Here is a 21729-nt window from a genome sequence, read left to right as displayed (position 1 = left end):
TGTTAAATGACTAGTGAGTATCTTGACTGTACCTCGTCACTACTCCACCGAGGTTAGTCTTGATACTTACTGGGTACCGAATGTGTACTACTCATACTACATTTCTGCATATTTTTGTGCAGAGCTAGGTATTGGAGATGTCAGATTCGGACAGTGATTAGAGTGTGATCGCAAGGATTCAAGGTAGGGTTGCTTGGTCGTCACAATCCCTTAGAGTCTTTCTATTTTTATTGTATTGTCCACTCTTATTCGAACAATATTGTATATTCGATCCTTAGAATCACTGTATGTACTCAGTTAGAGTACGTGACTCAGTATTACAATCTTGGAAGGTTTTTATATTTGTTTATGCTTTTGGTTTCGACACTTATATTAGATTATATGTTTAAAAAAATGGTTTGAAATGTAATTGTAATCAGCCTACCTAGTTTTAGAAATTAAGTGTCATCACGACCCTTGTGGTGAGATTTTTGGGTCGTGACAAATATGTATCAACCATCCAAACAAGCCGTAAAGAGTAATACCTAATTTATCAATAGTACAAAGCGAAATAAAAATAAAAATAAATTTGGTATGGTATTGGTAAAACATAAAAAAGAAATTGAAAATACCAAATAATCGCCCTAACCCCCACGATCTTAGACTATATATAAAACCTACCCACATCACACGCCTTCATAAAAAAGCGCCACTATACACAAACTGCAAAAACCGCCTCTTTCACTTCACAACCAACCATGGGGAAAAGTGACGATTCAATTCAGAGAAGGAAGAATAAGAAGAGCAGAAAGAAACAAGATGATAATAAGCTCTCCGCTCGTATCTCCGGCATTATTGCTGCCAAGAAACGTCGTCTCTCCGGCAAACGCCGTATGTGCGAGGTCAATTTTTTCTCATTAATTTAAACTTTTTTCTTTTTTTGATTATTTAATATTTTGATTTCTTTACAGCAAATATAAGGAAATGTTATAATGAAACTGGGTATGAAAAGATTCTGAAAGTAGTGAGTCATGAGTAGTTTTTGTTTTCTTTGGGTGAAGCTGTTAAAGGTTTGGACTTTAAGGAAGAAAGGGAAAGATTTAGGTTTTAGTAACTTTTAATGGAGTTTTAAGGAACTGGGTATCCTTTTATTGTATATAAGATTGTCTTCTTTTTTTTGCATTGTTTAGTTTAATTTTACATTTTATATAAACTATTTCTTCTGGGTTTTTTTATTTTCTTGATTCATTTGCTTGGGTTGCATTATCAACTACTTGGGAATGTTATATTGACAAATGTGTATGAAAAACAGATTCTAAAAGTAGTGAGTCATGATTAGTTTTTTTTTTCGTTTGCAAAGCTCTTAAATGTGAGGACTTTGAGGAAGGAAGAGGAAGATTTAGGTTTTAGTAACTTCTAGTGGAGGTTTTAAGGAACTGGGTGTCATTTTATTGTTATGTGAAGTTTTTTTTGTTGGTTGTTTAAGGCCTTAGGAATGTTCTGAATTTGGTTTACCTAAGTCTGATCAGTGGCGAAGTTAGTAATTTCCTCAAGGGTGTTCAAACTTGAAAGAAGTGAAAAAAATTTACCGACAAAGGGTGTTCAGTATATGTTATACGCATGTAAAACATAATATTTACCTCTCTTCAGATAATGTAGCTTCGCCCCTGAGTTTGATTATGCTGGTGATATATCTATATGGAAGCGCATTGGTTTGATTGTTGAGTAATTATCTCTCCCACTATCTGTTTGTTCATGTTGATTCATGATCCGTAACCATCAATTTTTTGCACTTTTTTTGCTTGTGATATTGCTCAAGAGGCATATGCAAGAGATAGAATAATTGGTATTTGATATGGTCTAGCATATGTATACTGTCTTAATTTTTTTTGCCTATGTATATTGTATACATGGTCAAAACTGAAACCAATGGGTTGTGTTGAACTCGTCTCGTAGGGCCATTGTGTTTGTAACTTTCTCTGATTGATTTATTGGCCTAATGGTGCTAACTTTTGTGGTGTTAATTTTGCTCTTTTTCTTGCCTATGACAGGGAATGTGTTATAGTCTGCCTACACCTGAGGATCCCTTCAATGAGAGGCATGGAAAACCTGAATTTGTGAAGAAAAAGAAAAAGCAGATCAATTCGAAAAAGGACAAGAATCGCGTTAACAAGACTAGGGTCGGTTTGAAAACCCGAGCTATCGATTGTGATAATGCAAAGGTGATAGCTGAAAATAAGAAATCACAAAATGCTGACAAGTTAGAGGAAGAGCTCCATACAGCTGCTGCTTGGGGACGAGATGCTTTTGATAATCACCTGGATGCTCCAACTAAGTTTTTAATTCTATGCTTGAAAAACATTCAGGATGGGCTTCAGCAAGATGGAACCTTCAATGACGGAGAGGACAAGCCTTTCTTCGTCCATACATGGGGAATTGAATTCTGGAAATATTTTACTTGTGGAAAAGATATAATTGGTACAAATCAAGCCCATGCTACGGTTGAGCAAATTGCTTGGGTTGCAGCAACGGCTGCTGATGCCATCTCAAGTAAGGAGAAAGAAGGGATATCAATTAGCAGCCCATTCCTTTTATTCCTTGTTCCCTCTCAAGAGAAAGCTGCTAAGGTCTGGTGCAATATTATCCAAATTCTCGTTGCTCTACTGTTTATAATATTTTTAGCATAACGTTCTGAAACTAGAGATGTATGATAAATTTGATTTCTGATGGCTGGAAGTAGCTATTTTCTTAAGTTTTGGACTTTGAGAGCAAGTAATTTAGCTGAAAGTCTTGACTATTGGATAAAAGGTCCTTAGAAAATCTTGGATTCAACATAATTGTTTTACAAATCTCCTGCTTCTTTTCTATAAAATGATTAATGTCCATTACCCAGTGCAGTGTATCCTTCTCTTTCTATATATGTTGTCTGTGTATATATTACATGTCCATACATATGCTTTAAGTTTACTTGATAAATTTTTATATAGGTATCTATATGTATCTTTCTGTGTCTTTTTATGTCTTATTCAGCATTTTAATTGTTCCTTAGGTGCGGAAAATATGCAAGCCTTTGAAAGCTCTTGGAATACATACAGTGAGTCTGCATCCTGGTGCTTCCATAGACCACCAGATTCAGGGGTACCATTTCCTTGTTTCCCTCTTTTATCTTCCCTCCCTCTTTTCTCTCTCTTTTTTTAGTTAATATTTTGTAACTTATCTAAATTTGAAGCTATTAGCTTCTCAAGGTTGACTTATTTGTGTATTGCTTGAAAGATGTAAATGTGATCTTGTTTCAGAACCTTAGACTTATAGCTGCCGATTCTCTGCTTGGCATGTGATCTGTTCTGTCAGTAGTAAGGTCTAGTCATTGTTATGGTCTATAAATAATTGCACTGATGTGTCATTAGCCCTCATAGCAACAACTTCTGGTTGTGTGACTTTACATGTGGCTACGTGTTTCTACTTTCTGGAACCGGTCATATATTTTATTGGCTTAGTGGTGTTTGTTGACCCGTGAAAGTAACTTCTCTTCGCTTTTAAGGTTATATTCCTTTTGCTGCAATTGGATTGTCTCCAATTGCAAATAGTAGCAGTAGCTTACTGCTTTGCTTCCATGCATGACATTTTATTCCCATTTGCTTTCACACATGCTGAGTTTTATACTTGTGTACCTGCTGTTTTCTGTTTCTCCCTAAATATGATTACACTTTTTGTTGGCAGCCTGAAGAACTGTGAGCCGGAGTTTCTTATATCCACTCCTGAAAGACTTCAAGAGCTTCTCTCATGTGGTGCCATTGATACTTCTGATGTTTCTTTCCTGGTAATATTGATTATCTTGTATTTTACTTACTTATTGAGTTTGTCTTGGATCTTTTGTCCTTCCTATCATTGTTTTCAAATGTAGGTAGTAGTTGTGAAGCTAGAAACTAGATAACTGTGCTCTCTAGTTAAACGCAAGAATTTCTCTCTTTTCATTTCCACACATATTTAATTTCTTCTTATTGTCATTTTTCTAAGTTCTTGCAAAACTTGGTTAGATTGGCTACCAAATTTTCTCAGTATCTTCTCCGTAAGGGGAAAAAGAGGAGAAAGGATTTATTCTCATAAAAGATAAGCGTCAAGAAAGCAAAAGGAATTGCAGTAACAAGACAGAAGAAAAGCAGGGAAGTAAAAAGCACAAACTGGCACAGAACTAAAATAGAACTGATTTGGATATGAAAGCACGGTTTGAAGATGGTTTTCCCTGAAAATAGCGCTATTAGACACGGGACAAAATGAATCTCGCACCATAGACTGTCCCCTTTTGTCCTTGTTTGAATTGTAATGAAGCTTCCCTGCTGGTTCAAAAGGACAAAATGAACAAATAAATAATGTGGTCAAGGAAAAGCAAAAGGTTGTAGCTGTGATGGAGTGGGACTGGAGGCGGGTCTTATTAACTGGAGTATTTTTTGTATAACGTCTCATTAGGTGGAGTAGTATGCTCCTTGTTTTGATTTTGTGCTGAAAATGTGAAAACGTCTATATGGTGGTACCTGTGGTTTATTCAAATTAGGAATTGCTTTCCAGAAAACGAGTAAAGGAAGCTAAAAGATAAGGTTACTGTACAGATCTTCTGTTTTTAGTGGGAGGAGAAGATGGAAAATTTAGAAAGTTTTTCTGAGCCAACACTAACCAGATTTCTCATGAATCTAATTTTAGTGCGACATACTAAGATTTAAGGGTCTCTTTGGTTTGGTATGCCTGCCTGATTTGACCAGCTTCATTAAAGTTACACTTTCAGTTAACCCGCATATTTCTTTGGTGAAAGTAATTGATATTAACCTTATCAAAGAGAAAGTAATTGATATTTAATTAGTTATTTAACAATCACGTGTTTCAGTTATCAGAATCGATGTGACAATTCAAAGCAGACATGGTCTTCTTTAGGAACTTAATCTCCCCAGAGGACGCCAAGCCTTATAGGCTAGTGTTACAGTGTAGTCTCCACATAGGAGGTGTCGGTGTAACTTGAGATAGTTATTATCTCTGATAGAGAGATGCAGGATGTTATATATTTGGCAGTTATGTCACTATTATCACATATTCTCCCCTTCTATTATAGCCCAGTTAGACTGGTTTTTGGACCTTATTCTGTACTCTTTTTCCCCCCTCAATTAGTGGGTCTTGACTGAAAATTTGAGTTTTCCCTTTCGTGAGGTTATTATTCATGATCTATGAGATAGAGATGCAAGATGTATATATATGGCATTTGTATCACTAGCTTTACGTGTTCTCCCATTCGGAGATACTCATAGTAGGTTTTGTATTTCAGGTCATTGATGGACCTCTTAATGAAGCTGGTTATGTTGATGCGGTTGAAGCCATTGCAAAATCTATTTCTGGAAAGCCACAAATACTGGCTTTCAGTGACTGCTCAGATTCTTCATCCAATTTTCTTATAAAGAAGAGTTTTGGAGAATCAATCTGTAGAATACCGCTTGATGATCCAATAAATGGTCAAAGCATGGCTTTAGATATTTGCGCTTCTAAGTTGTCAAAGGTATGTCTTTATTTGGTTAAAACTTTAATCTTGCACTTCCCATTATAGATTGGAATAGATATTAATTAGCTATGTGCATCTGCTGCATCAGTCAGTTAAGATATGTGTTTTAGCTCAACCAAAAATAATGGGAAAGTTGTTTACCTGGAATTCTTCAATATATGTTGTTGCTTTGGTTTGTTTAATCTTGAAACTTGTCTTGTTTTCACTCTATTTATCGTGATCTTTGTGTGCAACAAGTTCTGTACTTACGATCTCTAACTTAATGAGAGTAGTAACTTTATAGACCTGTATGCCCATCTAACTTCAGAAAGTAGGGAAAATCCGAGTTTTCTCTCTGTTGATCCCAGAGCTGGTTAATTTAGATGTCTTAATAAATGACTTATGATATCTATTCAATACGAGTTATATTTGAACCTTAACAGAGGATAGCTGGTGAGATGAATGGGAACAAAAGAAAATATAGTCAAGGTGGAAGTAGCTTGAGAGACTAGCGTAATCTATTTTAGAAACGTGCCTGGCAAGTAGAACATACAATATGCCACAGGATCGACGAAATATTTGTCTATTAAATCTTTCTTGTGGTTAGCTTATAAAGTAGCTTGAGTTGGAGTGAATGTTCCATACTTTGGCATACGTGCTCCTTTTTATGTTTTAACTTGTCATTAATATATATACTGATACTGATATTTGTTTCCGACTTCATTCCACAGGCAAATGGAGCCTGCTCTCCAGAGAGTTGATGTGCCCCAACTCCATTCTTTAATTGTTGCTCATTTTCAGATCCTCTGGGATAATTCAGCTTAATAGGGAGGAAGTTCTATAATTGTCTGCATGATTCTTGGTTATAGATGTAGTCAAAATATCCAAATGGAGAGAATGTAGTTGTTTCAATTTTGTTAATGTTGTATTAGTCAGTGATGTGAGCCCAAGTTAGTTGTAACAAGGGTGTGTTTGGGGATTATTGCTTCTACTGGAGAATTGCAAGAGATGCATAAAGTTACCGCGTTACAATTTTGACATCTTTTGCTAGTTTCTGATATCATTTCTTTTTCCTTTATTTGCTAATACAATACAAAGTGTAAGCAAGACAATCTAAGTTCTGGTTCTATTTTCAAGACAATCATGGTAAGTTCTAATTACCATGATTTTTAATATGCAATTAAATTGCATTTCCATTCCATCAGAACTGGTTTAGTGATGTGAATCATGATTCATGAAGGAGAAAAAGTAGCAAAATGAATTACTAAGGTACTACTTTTTTTAAAAGTAAAACTTGGTGCAAAGGAGTCCTGTGACAAACTTTGAATTGCTCTCTTCTTTCCACAACGTTGCATGTACTATCATTAATCACACGTCTAGTACATATTCCCAAAACTTTGGAGTTTCTCATTTATATTATTTAAGAATTTCCGCTGTGTTTTTCATATTTTCCAATTTGTAATTTTTGATATCTCGACCAAAATAATTGCAGAAACGATGAAATTGATTAGGATAAATTTGATTTGTATTTGGCTAAGCGCGGATAGTTCATAAATTAAATGAAATTGGAATTAATTGGTTGGCAAACAATATCATCAAATATTTGGAGTAACCCGTTATCACTTTTAAGGGTGTGAATTGTGAAATTCAAAAATAGTCATAATTTCGAAAGTAATCGAAATTTAGTCACTTTTCATGTAAAGATAAATCTGAACGACAACATTATTCAAAATCCGAAAAATATTCTAGCATAATATACTGGAGTTCAAATTTTTTACATGTGAACTTCCAGCATAATATACTGGAGATATTATGCTAGAACTTTCCGTGTGCTGGAGTTCCAGCATAATATGCTGGAAGTTCATACACATGTGCACTAATCTCCAGTATATTATGCTGGAACTTTCCGTGTTGCAACAAAATAGTGGTTATTTTTCAATAAATTTGCAAACGCTGGCTATTTTTTAATTACCCGTCCGAAAACTGGCTAGCCCGTGCTATTTTTACATTTTAAGGTTGTGTCTCTTAGAAGGGCTTAAAATTGCATCTATGGACCAAATAGTATAGAAACGACATAGAAAAATTATTCTAAGTAGTAGCCTACGTATCTATAATATATGTTAATTTTTATATAATATGTGTATAATCATATATCGATTAAAAGAATTAATCAGTAAATCTGACCGGCTATTTATATAAAAATTCCAAAGAAATAGAGATCTCTAAGACTCTAATAGAGACCTGAAACGTAAGATTCGACTTGCATATCGTGCCCTCAAATATATTGCAGTAACTTTGTTATTTTTCTTATTACCTATTAATTTGGTTAGATATTTCTTGTTAATATCGTATAGTAGTATTGCCTCTGTTTCTTTTATTTGTATTTCTTATAAATAATAGTTTTGTTCGATATTTCTTGTAAACTTTTAGAAGAGATCTCGTGATGATTGCTAAAGAGAATCTCGTGAAACAAAATGTCAAATCAATATGACCGAACATGAAAGGCTTTGAAATAACCAAGTTTATTGTTAATAATCAATTTGTGAGTTAATCAAGTTTACCAGTTGTAAACTTGTAATAGTTGGTATATGTGTTAGATGTATTTTCATCACATTCCCTTAAAAAAAAAAAAAAAAACTTAATTAAGCTGCCTCAATTTTTTTCATGAAACTTTTTTCACTTTATCATCACATTCCCTTCCGTTTGGCCATGAAACTTTTTTCACTTTTTTTCGAAATCAGTGTTTGGCCGTAAAATTTTCACTCAGATCACTCACAAAAACTCAAAAATAACCCAAAATTATATTCATGTCCAAACACAACTCTAATTTTCAAATACCATTTTCACTTGATTTTTTTTTTTTTTTTTACTTTTTTTCAGAATTTTACAATTCTTATGTCCAAACGCCCGCTAAGATGGACAGAAAATGAGGATGCCTAGAAATGATGCTCTCAGAATTAACTTAAAAAGAGAATAGATGTATATACTCGCAACCTTAGAAAGCAATCCGCAGAATTTCGTCACTTCATTTTAAAATTTACTATCTGGAATGAAAATTTTCTTGCTCGGAAACAGTTTACTTTTTAAATAAATTTACTCGGTGTAAATTCAAATTATTTTAAATGAAACATAATTTCATTGTTTATTTTTCCTAGTTAATATATATAAATCAAATATTAATTTATATATATATATATATATATATATATATATATATATATATATATATATATATATATATATACTATATCATTCGCCTATTTTTATTTAACCGGTTAGGTGACCAACTATTCAGGTTAATTCTTCTGAAAAATTGTTTAATTTATTCGTTGACTAGAACATGCTTAGCCTCAATATGCATAAACTATCCCATGAATATCAATTAGTGTTATAAGAAGGTTATCGAAAATGATAGAAAAAGGTATAATATAATTGTTGTGCTAGATCTTCTTCGTGTCATCTCTTTACTCGTTCATAATTAATTTCGAAGGAAAAACAAGTGATTGTCGAGAAAAATTATAAAGTGGATTTTTGCTCACAACCAAAATAAATACAAATATATATATATATATATATATATATATATATATATATATATAGTAGATGCTAGTTTTGAGCTTTGCATCCTTCGTTTCACACTTACTTTGCTATAATTATTTAATATAATGCGCTGATGGTAGTACATAATATTTTTTCATACTATCAGATAACTTTAGCTAAATAATAATTCTCTATATCTAATCTAATCTATTACTTCTTCAAAATTGCAGTAAACTACATGCTATAACTGGTTAAAATTAACACACCGATATTGTAATTTTTTTTTATATATATAGTCAGTGAACATAAATTAAAAATGTATACTCCCTCCGTACTTTTTTATGTGCCATTGTTTCCTTATTGCTCCATCTTAAAAAGAATAATATCGTTCTATATTTGTAAACGATTTAACTCTATGCTTTTCGTTTCATCCTTCAGGTCATGCTTTTATAGTCATGAAAATCTCATGGTATATTTAAAAAAAATTATTTTGACCAAAAAAAAAACTCTTAACATATTTAAGACTATAAGTTTTGAATATACTTCTTACTTTCTTAAATTTCGTGTTAAAATAGTTAAATAAAACTCAAAGAGTATAAAGTATTTCCCCTTGTTATTCGTCTACAGGCTTTGAGTCCTTAATCATTAAGGAGAAAAAGACAGAAACTTTCTAGTATCAACGAAATCAATTAATTACAAGTACTTTGCGTATATAAAGCTCTCGTTCAAAGTGAAGAACACGTAATATTTACAGCTCTTAAACTTGCTTCTTATTAGCTTTAGCGTGGCACAGAAGCTAAAATCAAAGACTCTTCCCACTCAAACCTAAACCACGAATTCCATATATCATTCGAAAGTAAACATTTTATTTACTTACACACACACACTCATTTATAACACCTTCTCCTGCCTCTTTCTCTGGACATAAAATTTCCCACTTCACACAATCGCCTTCCTTATATATGGACATGATTTTCTCTTCATCTGTGGCTTTGTTGAATGCTCGTAATGGAATTACTAGCCAAGTTGGATTGTTTTGGCAGCAAACTAGAGCTCCTTTGATTGTGCCATTGATAAGAATAGTGTTGTTTGTGTGTTTGGCCTTATCGTTTATGTTATTTGTGGAGAGGCTTTATATGGGCATTGTTATAGCTTTTATAAAGTTGGTAAGGAGAAAACCAGAGAAAAAGTACAAATGGGAGCCAATGAAAAAGGATGATTTGGAGTTGGGAAATTCTTCTTATCCTGTGGTTTTAGTGCAAATACCAATGTACAATGAAAAAGAGGTGCTCAACTTTACCATATTTTCGTAGCCGTAAGAAGAAAGAAAAAAAAAAATATAGCCCGGTGCACTAAGCTCCCGCTATGGGCGAGGTCTGGGGAATGGCCGGACCACATAGGTCTATTGTACGCTACTTTACCCTACATTTCTGCAAGAGACTGTTTCCATGGCTCGAACCCGTGACCTCATGATCATATTTTTGTAGTTGTGGTTTCAATAAATGGCTTAAAATTGTTGAATTCTTATACTTATGTTCTTTAAATTGTTATTCTGCAGGTTTATCAGTTATCAATTGGAGCTGCCTGTAGCCTTTCATGGCCAGCAAATAGAATCTTTATCCAAGTCCTTGATGATTCTACTGACCCTGCAATTAAGGTTCAATATTCCCTTTTAAAACTAACAACAACAAAAAAATGAAAATTGTCATCATTTCTACTATAGTTAAAATTGAAGCTTGTAGAAGTGGAAAGTCCAGAATTTTAGTAATTTCCAAAAAGAGACGGACCACAAGGGTTTATTGTACGCAGTCTAACCCTGCATTTCTAGAAGAGGCTGTTTTCACGGTTCGAACCCGTAATCTCCTGGTCACATGACTATACCAGTTACGTCAAGGCTCCCCTTCATTAAATGTAATTAGTAACCTAGAAAATAAAGCAGTGAGCTACCGCAACAAGTTAAAATACACTAATAGTGTAAAAATCCTTACACTGTCAGCATATATGTTTAAATCCTGAGTTAATTGCTGAACTTACTGTAATAAAAGAACAGGCTTTGGTGGAGCAAGAGTGCAGGATATGGGCAAGCAAAGGTATTAACATAAAGTATGAGATAAGAGACAATAGGAAAGGGTATAAAGCTGGAGCTCTCAGAGAAGGAATGAAGCACAGTTATGTGAACCTGTGTAGTCATGTGGCCATCTTTGATGCTGATTTTCAGCCCGAGCCTGATTTCTTGGAGCGCACCATCCCTTTTCTTGTACATAACCCTGATATTGGACTCGTTCAAGCTCGTTGGGAATTTGGTAAATGTCTTTAATTTCCTCTTTCTTTATAAAAATGTGAGTCAAGTAAACGTAAGAATTAGGGGAGCTCGCGCAACATTAAGGTTGTTTTGGTGTGGCCAAAAGGTTACGAGTTCAAATCGTAAAAACAACCTCTTTTGAAATTGTAAGGTAAAGTTGCGTACAATAGTAGGCAACAATAAGATTGTAGATTGTCGTTGTGTGATCAGGAAATCACAGGTTCAAGTTGTGAAAATAACATCTTGCAAAATTGCAAGGTAAGGTAAAGTAGACTCAATATGGTCCAGTCCCACTCTGGACGTAGCGAGAACTTAGTGCATTGGTTGTGAAAATAACCTCTTGTTCTATTACTACTTGACTTTGAAAACTTGTTAAATAGAGTAAAATCAACTGGTTGGTCGCACATAATTAGCTCAAGGGAAATTTGAGACTTGGGTATTACTTTGAAGATAAATTGACAGATCAGTGAAGTTTCATGTGAAAAATGTTTTAAAAAAACTTGACATAAGAATAATGTTGATATTGCAGTCAATGCTGATGAGTGTTTGATGACAAGAATGCAAGAAATGTCACTTGGTTACCATTTCACAGTGGAGCAAGAAGTTGGATCTGCAATCCATGCATTTTTTGGCTTCAACGGTAGGCTACCAACCCCCGCACCCCACCCACCCCACCCAAACCAAATATTGCATTGGTAAAATAAAACAGCCAAGAATTTGACATTATTATTGTTGTTGTTCGAGTCATCCCAAGAGCAAGGTAGGGAGTTCTTGAAGGGAGGGAACCGAGGATCTATCGGAAACAGCCTCTCTACCCCAGGGTAGGGGTAAGGTATACGTACACACTACCCTCCTCAGACCCCACTAGTGGAATTATACTAGGTTGTTGTTGTTGTTCCCGTTATGGTCGTCTTCGTGATTGGATGATTTTGAGCATAACAATAGAATGAGATACAAATAGCTTAATATTGAGGAGATTATAATTTAGAGGAAATACTTTCAACTCCAATACAATTTCAAGTTCCCTAAATAACTAGGGAAGTAAAGAGAAGTAACATTACTATATGTGCAGAACATTTAAGCACCTCAATTATGCTACTTTACAAATAATCATTTGCTTGAGAATTTGGAATTAGAAAATGGATAATTTGAATGCAGGCACTGCTGGAGTATGGAGAATGTCAGCTCTTAATGAAGCAGGAGGATGGAAAGACAGAACAACTGTTGAAGACATGGATTTAGCCGTCCGAGCCGGTCTCAATGGTTGGAAATTTGTCTATGTTGGTGACCTTAAGGTAAAATAACACATATACAACTTAAGGATTTAACTTATATACACTGACGCAGTGTATATTTTAACTTGCTATAGAAAGTGATAGTATTAGGAAGAGAAATCATTGGAATTTAAACTTGAAGTTGAAGGATAGACTGAAAAGGTCAAAGGGGTGTTCTTTTTATCTCATCAATAGGAAGAAATTCTCAAGATAGTGGAAATGAAATGATGGTTCTATATCTTACATTGTTATTACTATTCATTTAAGAGTTAAAAAAATTCTTCTTCTTTTACCCTATTAGGTGAAAAATGAATTGCCAAGTACTTTTAAGGCGTATCGCTATCAGCAACACAGATGGTCTTGTGGACCTGCTAATCTTTTCAGAAAAATGGCAAAGGAAATTGCAACTAATAAGGTGCCCTTGTTGTTTGATATTCACTCCTAAAACATGACAATGGAAATATTCAACAACTAAAATTAAGCTGTTTGATCATTGCAGAAAGTCTCTGTATGGAAGAAATTTTATCTGATTTACAGCTTCTTCTTTGTTCGAAAGATCATTGCACATGTTGTGACGTTCGTCTTGTATTGTGTTGTTATGCCTGCAACCGTTTTCGTCCCTGAAGTCCAAGTGCCTAAATGGGGAGCTATTTATATTCCTTCAGCTATTACTCTTCTCAATGTACTTGGCTCTACAAGGTAGAGAAAAGGAAAACTTTAACCTTGTATTGGCATGTGTTTAGTTCTCTTTCTTATTTATGTATGTTTTTTTGCAGATCAATGTACTTGGTCGTTTATTGGATCCTATTTGAGAATGTAATGTCCCTCCATCGGACAAAAGCAACGTTCGTCGGCCTGTTTGAGTCAGGAAGAGTCAATGAATGGATTGTGACAGAGAAATTGGGAGATGCTCTCAAGACAAAAATGGGCTCAAAAGCATCCAGAAAACTTCGTTTTCGAGTTGGAGAAAGGTAAAACTTCCAAATATTTAGAAGTGAAAAAAAATAAAGACGAAGAAAAGAGAGGTATGGGAATTAATTTGCTATCTTGTTTAACATGGCAGGGTACATGTTCTTGAGCTTTTTGTCGGATTGCATCTCTTGTTTTGTGGGTGGTACGACTTTTCTTTTGGGAAGAGTAGGTTCTACGTATACCTCTTCCTCCAAGCTGCAGCATTTTTCGTTGTTGGATTTGGCTATATTGGTGTGTTTGTTCCCAATTCTTAGTCTGGATTTGAACTTCTTTTTGGTAAAAATTTAAGTTATTTTGTAAAATTATGATAAGTAGCATCAAATTCTTTTACATCGATGCATATAAGCAGCTATGCGCCTGCTTTGATTTAATGTTCTTTTGTCCTTTCTCTTGTATAGTCAATAAGCCATAAGAAGTGAAAAACCAAAAGGATTGCTGGGTTTCTAAGTTCTAACCCAAAATAATATATGGTAATCATTTTAGTTCCCTTGTGAAGGGGAGCCTTGGCATAATAAAGTTGTTGTATGTCACCAAGAGGTTACGAGTTCGAGTTGTTGAAACAGCCTCTTGCAGAATTGCAAGACAAGATTGCATACAATAGACCCCAGTGGTCCAGCCCTTCTTCGAACCCCGTGCATAGCAAAAGTTTAATGCATCAGCTACTTTTTTTTTTTTTTTTAGTTCCCTTGTAATATGTTGTGAAACTCATTTAACATGATGAACACGCCTTTCTCACACAGTAGAAGAATCTGCATTTTCAAATATCAGCACTAGAATAACCTGCATATTCAAATATGCTGATGGCACCTTTCTCGCTTCATCTTTTGAGACTTCTCCAATTCCTCTGTGCATTTTTTGTTGGGTAAATATATGAAAAATGTTTCAACGGCACTGAAATAACACCTTTAGAGCCACTAGAATAACTTCATTGAAGAAAATCAGAGGCTTTTATGTCTCGCAAAATGGTCAAATATCATGAAATCTATAGAAGAAACTGCTGGACTCAAATGAGAGAGATAAACTCAAATGAGAGAGATAAAGATGGAACTCATTCCAAGCAAGAGAACACAAGCTTAACAGACAAGAACACATATCTTTAGGTCATCTACTCCTCTTTCAGAAAGGTTGGTTCCTTCAAGTGAAATTCACACAGAAACATAATATGTTTGCCTTTTACTATGCCAAAAACGCATAACGTCGTTAGGATAATTCTGTCACATATTTCAAGAACAGAAAAACCACTAGAACAAGAGTTGGTTGCCTTATCCTTCACCTATCCAGTACTAAATCTTAACCTGTAACCTTCTTTCCTCAATCATAAAGTCACTTCAAAAATATTTTTTTAACAGCACATCTATGTCCTTTCATATTTTAACAAGGTCATCAAAAGTAAAAATAATCAAAACAGTGGACCCTTAAAAACCTCTTCACCTATCAAGACAGGTAAATAAGATCCCTTCTAGTAATTGACATCTGCACTATTCCACTGATCTCCCACAAAAGGCTAATGAGGAGAACTTTTCAATTAGTTAAATAAGCATCACAAGGGCATAGCAATTAAGGTGATTCTGAAATTTGGGGCTGTCAATGACTACTTTTAGAGAATATAGGGAACTCATAAAGGGCCACAGACTAAAAGCAACAAGAACTATTACGCCTCAATCCCAAGCAAATTGTGATCGGCTATATCAAGCCTCATTGTCTATGTCGCGCTATATAAGAAAGGCAGACAAAAAAATGAACCTTTTGGGAGAAGCTTGCTCGAGAGAAGCTTAACTAGCCAACGGTTCCATTTGGAATAAGGCCTCAAAAGTAAGCAGATCCAGACTAGGCTATGTGCACATACATATCCATCATAGTGATAACTTGACAAACACTGATTCAGTAACAACATTGAGAGAATTACAACAACAAACTCAGTGTAATCCCACAAGTGAAGTCTGGGAACATTGAGAGAAATCAGTGTTACATTTCCATTGCTGCACATTATTAATAAATCAATATTTCAGACTGGAGCCATTTAGACATCTGAGCAAAACTGAAAGTACATCCAGAATTATCTGGTAATAAGGAAATACCAAGGACTTTGGTGAAACAAATATCTATTAATAAGCCCTGACACTAATCGCTTCGACTGATATCCTGGAAAAGTGAACAAGAGAATCTACAAAATTTAAACAAGCTTACTGCTTTGAAGAAAGTCATGTCAACAAATTGACTGGACCTAAAATAAGATGTTTGTTAACTGGCTAGCTGAACTTCTTATCAATTTAAGTTGATATCCGTTGCAAACTACCTTTATGAAATTTAATCAAGATTATGTCTAAGGGCATCATACCCTGCTTTTATTCTTCCAAGTTCTGGTGACCCTTCGCTGAAATTGTCTCCAATATGTCATAGTGACCGTAACCATGAAACAGGACATTAATAGGATTCTCGCCCTCCTTCCTATATTCTTCGCCATAATTTGATATGTTTATTAAACTGCCTGAGCTTCTATCTACCATATAGACAGAAATCGGGGACCTGCAACAAAAAAATCAGGAAAAATATTACAAAATTGGACAACAGATTCTAGAATCAAAGCCTTAACCAGTGTCATGCATAGACAAATTTACATAGTAAACTAACAAAATAGTTCCATGGGAAATTGTATAGTACTTAATAAAGCAAGCCTCTTACTTGATTTAACTTGAAAGTAACAAGGGTAAAGTGGATAAAAAATGGAGATAACTAACAATTCCTAAGCATCTTTTTCCATTATCCCACAAGCAGAAATGATCTTGTTAAGTGCATAAACAAGCCATGTCATGCTATCTTTTTTTTAGAAGGGCCATGTCATGCTATCTTATACTACTAAACCTTGCATAGAATCATAATATAATGTGCTTTCACTCTATTTTTCGAAAGTTTATTTTCTTTTCTTCATACTTCTCTCATTATAGCATTACTGCCATTCATCGTGAATATACAACATCAACACCTTAAAACCATATTTAGTTGGATTTATGAATGATCAATCATGAAACAAAAGCAGCACTCACTTGAGAACATGAGAAGCCATTAGTAGCTCTGGTTCTCCTCCCCACACGTATGGCTTTTCAATTCTTTCTACGTATGCATCAAAATCCCCTTCAATAAACCTACGTAACATAAAAATATCACATAATAATAAACAATAGGAACTGCATATCCAGAGGAAACCAATATGAAATAAGTAAAAAGAAGATACCATTCAGCTTCTTTTCGCCTCTTTAACAGCTCATCAACAACCTGTGCAATCAAAAAACAGTATTCTAATTTGTTTCCAGTGTCTATATTTTTAAAAGACAAAGCAAAAGAGAGAAATTGAAGATACCTGAGCTCTTAATTCATCAGCAAGTTCTCTCTGACGATTCTCATCAGGAGCTCCTTCCCCATTTCTCAAACAAGCCATGTGTGCTATCGCTCTAAATAGACATCTCCCATCCGCTGGAACCCCTGTTACATTCACCTTTCAATTTGTCATTTATCCGAGCAACTTGGAAATTTAGTCGCTGGAAAACTCAACCAAATTCCAAATTAGTTTCTCAATTAAATCCAAATAATGCACTCCTAATCAGTTTATTCCATTTTTTCACATGTTGCCCGGTGCACTAAATTCCCTGCGCGGGATCCGAAAAATGATCATACCACAAGGGTCTATTGTATGCGCTCTTATGCTTCATTTATACAAGAGGCTATTTCACCGGCTCGATGGTCACGTGGAGTCAACTTTACCAGTTATCGACAAGGCTAAACTTCTTTTTTTTCACATTGAATAATCGATACAAAATAAATTCAGCAATTGGAAATCCATGAATAATAAAACAAAAATAGTAAATGAATATATGTTGTTGCGAAATGATTATAGTACCAGTGACTGTATAGTTGGCAGAGTTTCGATCAACCTCATCTGAATTTACAGTATTGCTACTAAAGCCTTGGGACTTGTTCTCAATCGGAGCAACAACTTCAGAATTTGAATCAGGTAAATCAAGAGTTGGCGCTGCTAAGCAAGAGCATACACCAAAAAGGAGCCAAGCTGAGTCAGGATTATGGAGCCAACGCGCTGGCCTAGTATCCCACGCCACATTCCACGAACCTTCACCTTTCTTAGCCAATACATAATGGTGGTGGTGAAACACCGTATTCCGCCGCTTTACATCCTTATTCCTCCTCCCGGCGGGAAGAATCGCATGCCATATTGAAGCTGCGCCACCTCGATTTACAGAAGCTCCAAGTCGGCAATGGCTAGAATGATGTCGCCTCTGTAACTGATCCGAACCTCCAACTAATACTGATTTTGTCGGAGTTCCAATTAGTCGGTTATAAGCCGCCGGCGCTGAGCCGTGAGCGTGAGATAGTGAGAGTGATGCAAAGAGCCAAGGTTTAGGACGTGCACAAAGTACTCCGAGCATCACCGGATTGAACAAAAGCTTTTCAGATTTTGATAACTTAAAGCTATATATAACGAAAATTATAAACTAAATTGAGCATCCATTGTTGTTGGTGAGAACTGAGGAGAGAGAGCCGCTGTTATAGAAGAAGAAGAAGATGAAGAAAATGCATTCTTCGACTGGTGACGGCGATAATTAAACCAAACTTTTTTAGTGTGAGAAACAAAATGATAAAAACATTTAGTGGGTTTTAGAGAGAGAAAGCTGGGTGGGACCCAATAGTCTCTTGTGATTTGAGATTGTTTGCCTTGGGCATGCGGCTCCACTTCTCTGACCGCTATTCCCAAAGTACCTAATTGACTATATTAACCTCAAAGATCTAACATTTGATTCTGGTTAATACTATAATTAATATTAAAGTGACGAAATTAATTGAAGGGTAAATTAGTCGTAATGTAAATTAGTTGTTTTGAGAGGGTATCACCGATCACGTGTATATCTCGAATATTCGCTGGTGCGGAAAATGCTTTGGGTTGTTGAGTTATAGGGATTTTCCATGCAACTTTAAAATATTTTCTTGTGGGGATATTTATTCGTTTAAATATTCTTAAAAGAAAATAACACTCAACCTTACTTTTTAATTAAATATTATATTATGGTTGCGTTTAAGGTTAGGTAGCATATTTATATGATCAATCCTTTTGGAATCATGTGAGCAACTCAATCAGATTGTTTTTTCTTGTAGTTTTTTTTTAATTTTATTTTATCATGTGCTCGGTATTCATTTTGTAGTCTCGATTAATTTGAATTTGTTAATATGATCGAGGGATCTTACGTCTCAGTTGAGACCTCATGTTAATATGATTGAGGGATTTTATTCGTCCCACCACAGCTCATAATGGTCCTCGTATAGTTTATTAAAATATTATTAATGAAAATAAAAGAATACTTTCTTTGTCTTTTTATATAGTGTTTGGTTAGATACGAAGTTAAAATTCTACTTATGTTATATACTCCTATTAAATATTAAATAAGGTGTACTTGAAAAATATTGAAGTAATACTGGAAAAATAATTTGATAAAAAAATCCTACATTTGAAAAAGGGACGTGTGTGTGCAAACATTGAAGAATAACCCGGGCGAGTATCAGCAAGGGGCGGCGGGAGTTGGACGCGAACGTGCTAGGTGACTGCAACATCGTCATATATACCAAGACAATTCCAAGGTTCTACTCGCGGGAGTTGGTACCTCCCGTTTTCCAGTTTTCCTTTGTTGTGTTAGTTAAATTGTTGCCATCTTAGTCCGTATTAGTTTATTCACCGTAATAGTGTGCATGTAGTTACAACTTGTCTTCTTCTGGTTTGGTCTGTTTCCTGGTGTGTGATAGTGATTCCCCTGACTCTGTCGTAGGTATAATGGTTGTGGTCTGGGATGGTCGAGTGAGGTCATGTCCTCGGGGGAAACAGGGGGTGGGGCGGGAGGTAAGGCAGGGGTTGGGGCGCATTACTAGAAATTCGCTAAAAACCGACTAAAAATACCGACCAACGTTGGTCGGTTATGGCAAATTACCGACCAAACGCGACCATTACGGTGTGGACGGTGTTTTGATGGTCGGAATGGCTTACCGGCCAAAGTTGGTCGGAAATTACCGACCAACTTTGGTCGGTATATTAAAACGACCATCTTGCAAGTTTAATTACTTACCGACCAACTTTGGTCGGAAATATATTTTATTAATTTAATTTTACCGACCAAAGTTGGTCGGTTTAACTAAATTATATTTTTTTTATTAATTATTAAAATTAAAAAAAAACGACCAACTTTGGTCGGTAATTGAAAATATATATTTTTTAAAAATAATTAAAATTAAACATTACCGACCAACTATGGTCGGTAATCTCAACAATGCAAGCAAAATACTGACCAAAGTTGGATGGTAGTGTTGAATTCTAGGAATTCAATGTTCATTAACCGACCAACTTTGGTCGGTATTTTGGAATATTTTTTATTTATTTATTAAAAACCGACCAACTTTGGTCGGTATTTTTGGGTTTAATTTTGGCATAAAATGTCTGTTTTGGCAGCTAAACCACATGACAGCATACCAATACAACAACAACACAACAACAACAACAACAACAACAATAACAACAACAAAAACACAACAACAACAACCAAAACATTCAATAAATACTTTAAAACTAACAAATTAAAGTTCAATTGAACATAAAAATCCAAAACCAAGTTAAAACTAATTACAACTAGTTCAAAACTGGTTCTATTTGTCTAGTTCAAAGTATATAAAAGTCAAGGGGTGTTTTGTACAACATCATCATCACCGTTTGATGAACTTTTATCTACAAGACGATATAGAGAACGGTCTTGTGGAGGACGGGAAGCACGATCACGGGGAGGACGGGAGGAACGATCACGAGCAGGGCGGGAGGAACAATCACGTGGAGGTCGACCCTCTGGAGATGACTCACGAGATCGGGGCAACGGAAAAGCTCCACTAGATAGGAGAGTTCTGATCTGAGCTTGCGTGCCAAGGAATTGAGCATCTCTAAGCCTTTCTCTTTCCTTGGCCGTTTCTAGCTCTGATGTGAGCTTTGTCACTGTCTCCCGCATAGCGTAGAGGTTCTCCCTATTAAGTTGCTCGCCTTGCAAGGAAATCCCTATTCCTCGCATTCCACACTTATAGCGATGGAAGTTTTTAGTAGGAAGCCCGTATACCTTCCCCTATTTTGGACCGCCAACAGACTCCAACCATATTCTTTCAGCATCCCCGTCCGAAGGTTGGGTTGGCTCACCCGATTCACCAGCTGGATGACTACGGATGAATTCCTCCACGTTACTTTGGTAGCGACCCTATATTATTTTTAATTTAATCAGTATTTCAAGTTTTTTATAAAAGTAAATTATAATACTTAAATAAAATTGAAAGCTTACATATGCAGTCGAGGCTCGGTCCTCGACCCACCTATCTTGATCCCCCTCTTTCTTCTTCTTCATAACATGTGTCTCCTTGAATAGCTCATCATGACTCATTGGACGCCCATACTTCTTTTCCTGAAAATAAATTAATTTAGTTAATAAACAAAATAGATATACTTAGAAAAGTAAAATAATTTAAGCAATTACGTACCAATCTTCTTTTTATTGTCCCTAGGCCGATCGCACCTCCAGTGTGCAAGGAGCCTCCCTTCTCGGATGCACGAGCTTTCTTTCCTTTTTCGCTCCTCTCTAAGAACTTTGCGGTAAGACGTTGCCTTTGCAAATCATTCCACAAATTCTCAAGTAACCAGCCAGGCCTCTTGTTCTTCTTTCTAGCATCCGAGAAAGCATCCGCCAATCTCTTGCGAGCTTTATGATGAAAATTTGTAGCCACTTCCGCGCTATAGCGGTCTTCCCATACACACTTGCTCTGTATTTCAAAAGTTAAATATTAGATGGAAACATCATAAATATAAATTATTAAACTGTTTAAAAGAACATTTATACCTTAAATTGATTGAAAATTTGCTCCTTCAGTGAGAATGGGCAATCAGTCCAAGTCGCATAAGGGCTATCATAAAGCTTTCTGATGGTATTGGTGATTATCCTCGTAGTCTTATTACCCGGCCTGAACCTTCAATTTAACAATAAAAACACATTAATATCTTAGTAAAAATGTTACAAATCAATAGACGCAAAAATAATGAATAACACTTACCCATCACCCTC

General features: G+C 35.3%; 3 protein-coding genes across 4 annotated transcripts; 2 read left to right on the top strand and 1 right to left on the bottom strand.

Annotated features, from left to right (window-relative positions):
- Window positions 1-671: 671 nt before the first annotated feature.
- LOC104098492 (DEAD-box ATP-dependent RNA helicase 5) lies at window positions 672-6540 on the top strand. Its single transcript, XM_009605239.4, has 6 exons — window positions 672-881; window positions 2031-2606; window positions 3029-3117; window positions 3700-3799; window positions 5291-5518; window positions 6232-6540. The coding sequence occupies exons 1-6, from the start codon at window positions 738-740 to the stop codon at window positions 6259-6261; spliced, it is 1167 nt and encodes a 388-aa protein (XP_009603534.1). The 5' UTR covers window positions 672-737; the 3' UTR covers window positions 6262-6540.
- A 3262-nt stretch (window positions 6541-9802) lies between these two features.
- On the top strand, window positions 9803-14122 carry LOC104098493 (glucomannan 4-beta-mannosyltransferase 9-like). Of its 2 annotated transcripts, XM_009605240.3 has the most exons (9): window positions 9803-10326; window positions 10599-10697; window positions 11091-11343; window positions 11872-11982; window positions 12501-12637; window positions 12918-13031; window positions 13116-13315; window positions 13393-13587; window positions 13680-14122. In XM_009605240.3, exons 1-9 carry the CDS (start codon window positions 10003-10005, stop codon window positions 13840-13842), a joined length of 1596 nt encoding a protein of 531 aa, XP_009603535.1. In that variant the 5' UTR covers window positions 9803-10002; the 3' UTR covers window positions 13843-14122. The 2 variants fall into 2 exon arrangements, with proteins under 2 accessions (XP_009603535.1, XP_009603536.1); XM_009605241.4 differs by lacking the exon at window positions 11872-11982.
- Window positions 14123-15537: 1415 nt separating this feature from the next.
- LOC104098494 (OVARIAN TUMOR DOMAIN-containing deubiquitinating enzyme 3-like) lies at window positions 15538-18281 on the bottom strand. Its single transcript, XM_009605242.4, has 5 exons — window positions 17484-18281; window positions 16947-17068; window positions 16821-16861; window positions 16633-16731; window positions 15538-16114 (listed from the first exon to the last, which is right to left on the bottom strand). The coding sequence occupies exons 1-5, from the start codon at window positions 18025-18027 to the stop codon at window positions 15934-15936; spliced, it is 987 nt and encodes a 328-aa protein (XP_009603537.1). The 5' UTR covers window positions 18028-18281; the 3' UTR covers window positions 15538-15933.
- Between the last annotated feature and the right edge of the window lie 3448 nt (window positions 18282-21729).

This window comes from Nicotiana tomentosiformis, chromosome 5 (assembly GCF_000390325.3).
Source record: "Nicotiana tomentosiformis chromosome 5, ASM39032v3, whole genome shotgun sequence".
NCBI lineage: Eukaryota > Viridiplantae > Streptophyta > Magnoliopsida > Solanales > Solanaceae > Nicotiana > Nicotiana tomentosiformis.
The sequence above is the reverse complement of the archived record's forward strand: the minus strand, read 5'-3'. Positions and strand labels throughout refer to the sequence as shown.

What these genes read in the sequence shown, in the direction of transcription:
- LOC104098492 (XM_009605239.4), top strand. Translation starts at nt 738, where the DNA reads ATGGGGAAAAGTGACGATTCAATTCAGAGAAGGAAGAATAAGAAGAGC. An exon ending in ATAGACCACCAGATTCAGGG is followed by an intron (nt 3,118 to 3,699) that starts GTACCATTTCCT and finishes TTTTGTTGGCAG; the next exon opens with CCTGAAGAACTGTGAGCCGG. An exon ending in CTTCTGATGTTTCTTTCCTG is followed by an intron (nt 3,800 to 5,290) that starts GTAATATTGATT and finishes TTTGTATTTCAG; the next exon opens with GTCATTGATGGACCTCTTAA.
- LOC104098493 (XM_009605240.3), top strand. Translation starts at nt 10,003, where the DNA reads ATGGACATGATTTTCTCTTCATCTGTGGCTTTGTTGAATGCTCGTAAT. An exon ending in AGGAAATTGCAACTAATAAG is followed by an intron (nt 13,032 to 13,115) that starts GTGCCCTTGTTG and finishes TGATCATTGCAG; the next exon opens with AAAGTCTCTGTATGGAAGAA. An exon ending in AATGTACTTGGCTCTACAAG is followed by an intron (nt 13,316 to 13,392) that starts GTAGAGAAAAGG and finishes GTTTTTTTGCAG; the next exon opens with ATCAATGTACTTGGTCGTTT.
- LOC104098494 (XM_009605242.4), bottom strand. Translation starts at nt 18,027, where the DNA reads ATGCTCGGAGTACTTTGTGCACGTCCTAAACCTTGGCTCTTTGCATCA. An exon ending in TGCCAACTATACAGTCACTG is followed by an intron (nt 17,069 to 17,483) that starts GTACTATAATCA and finishes TGAATGTAACAG; the next exon opens with GGGTTCCAGCGGATGGGAGA. An exon ending in AGGCGAAAAGAAGCTGAATG is followed by an intron (nt 16,732 to 16,820) that starts GTATCTTCTTTT and finishes TATGTTACGTAG; the next exon opens with GTTTATTGAAGGGGATTTTG.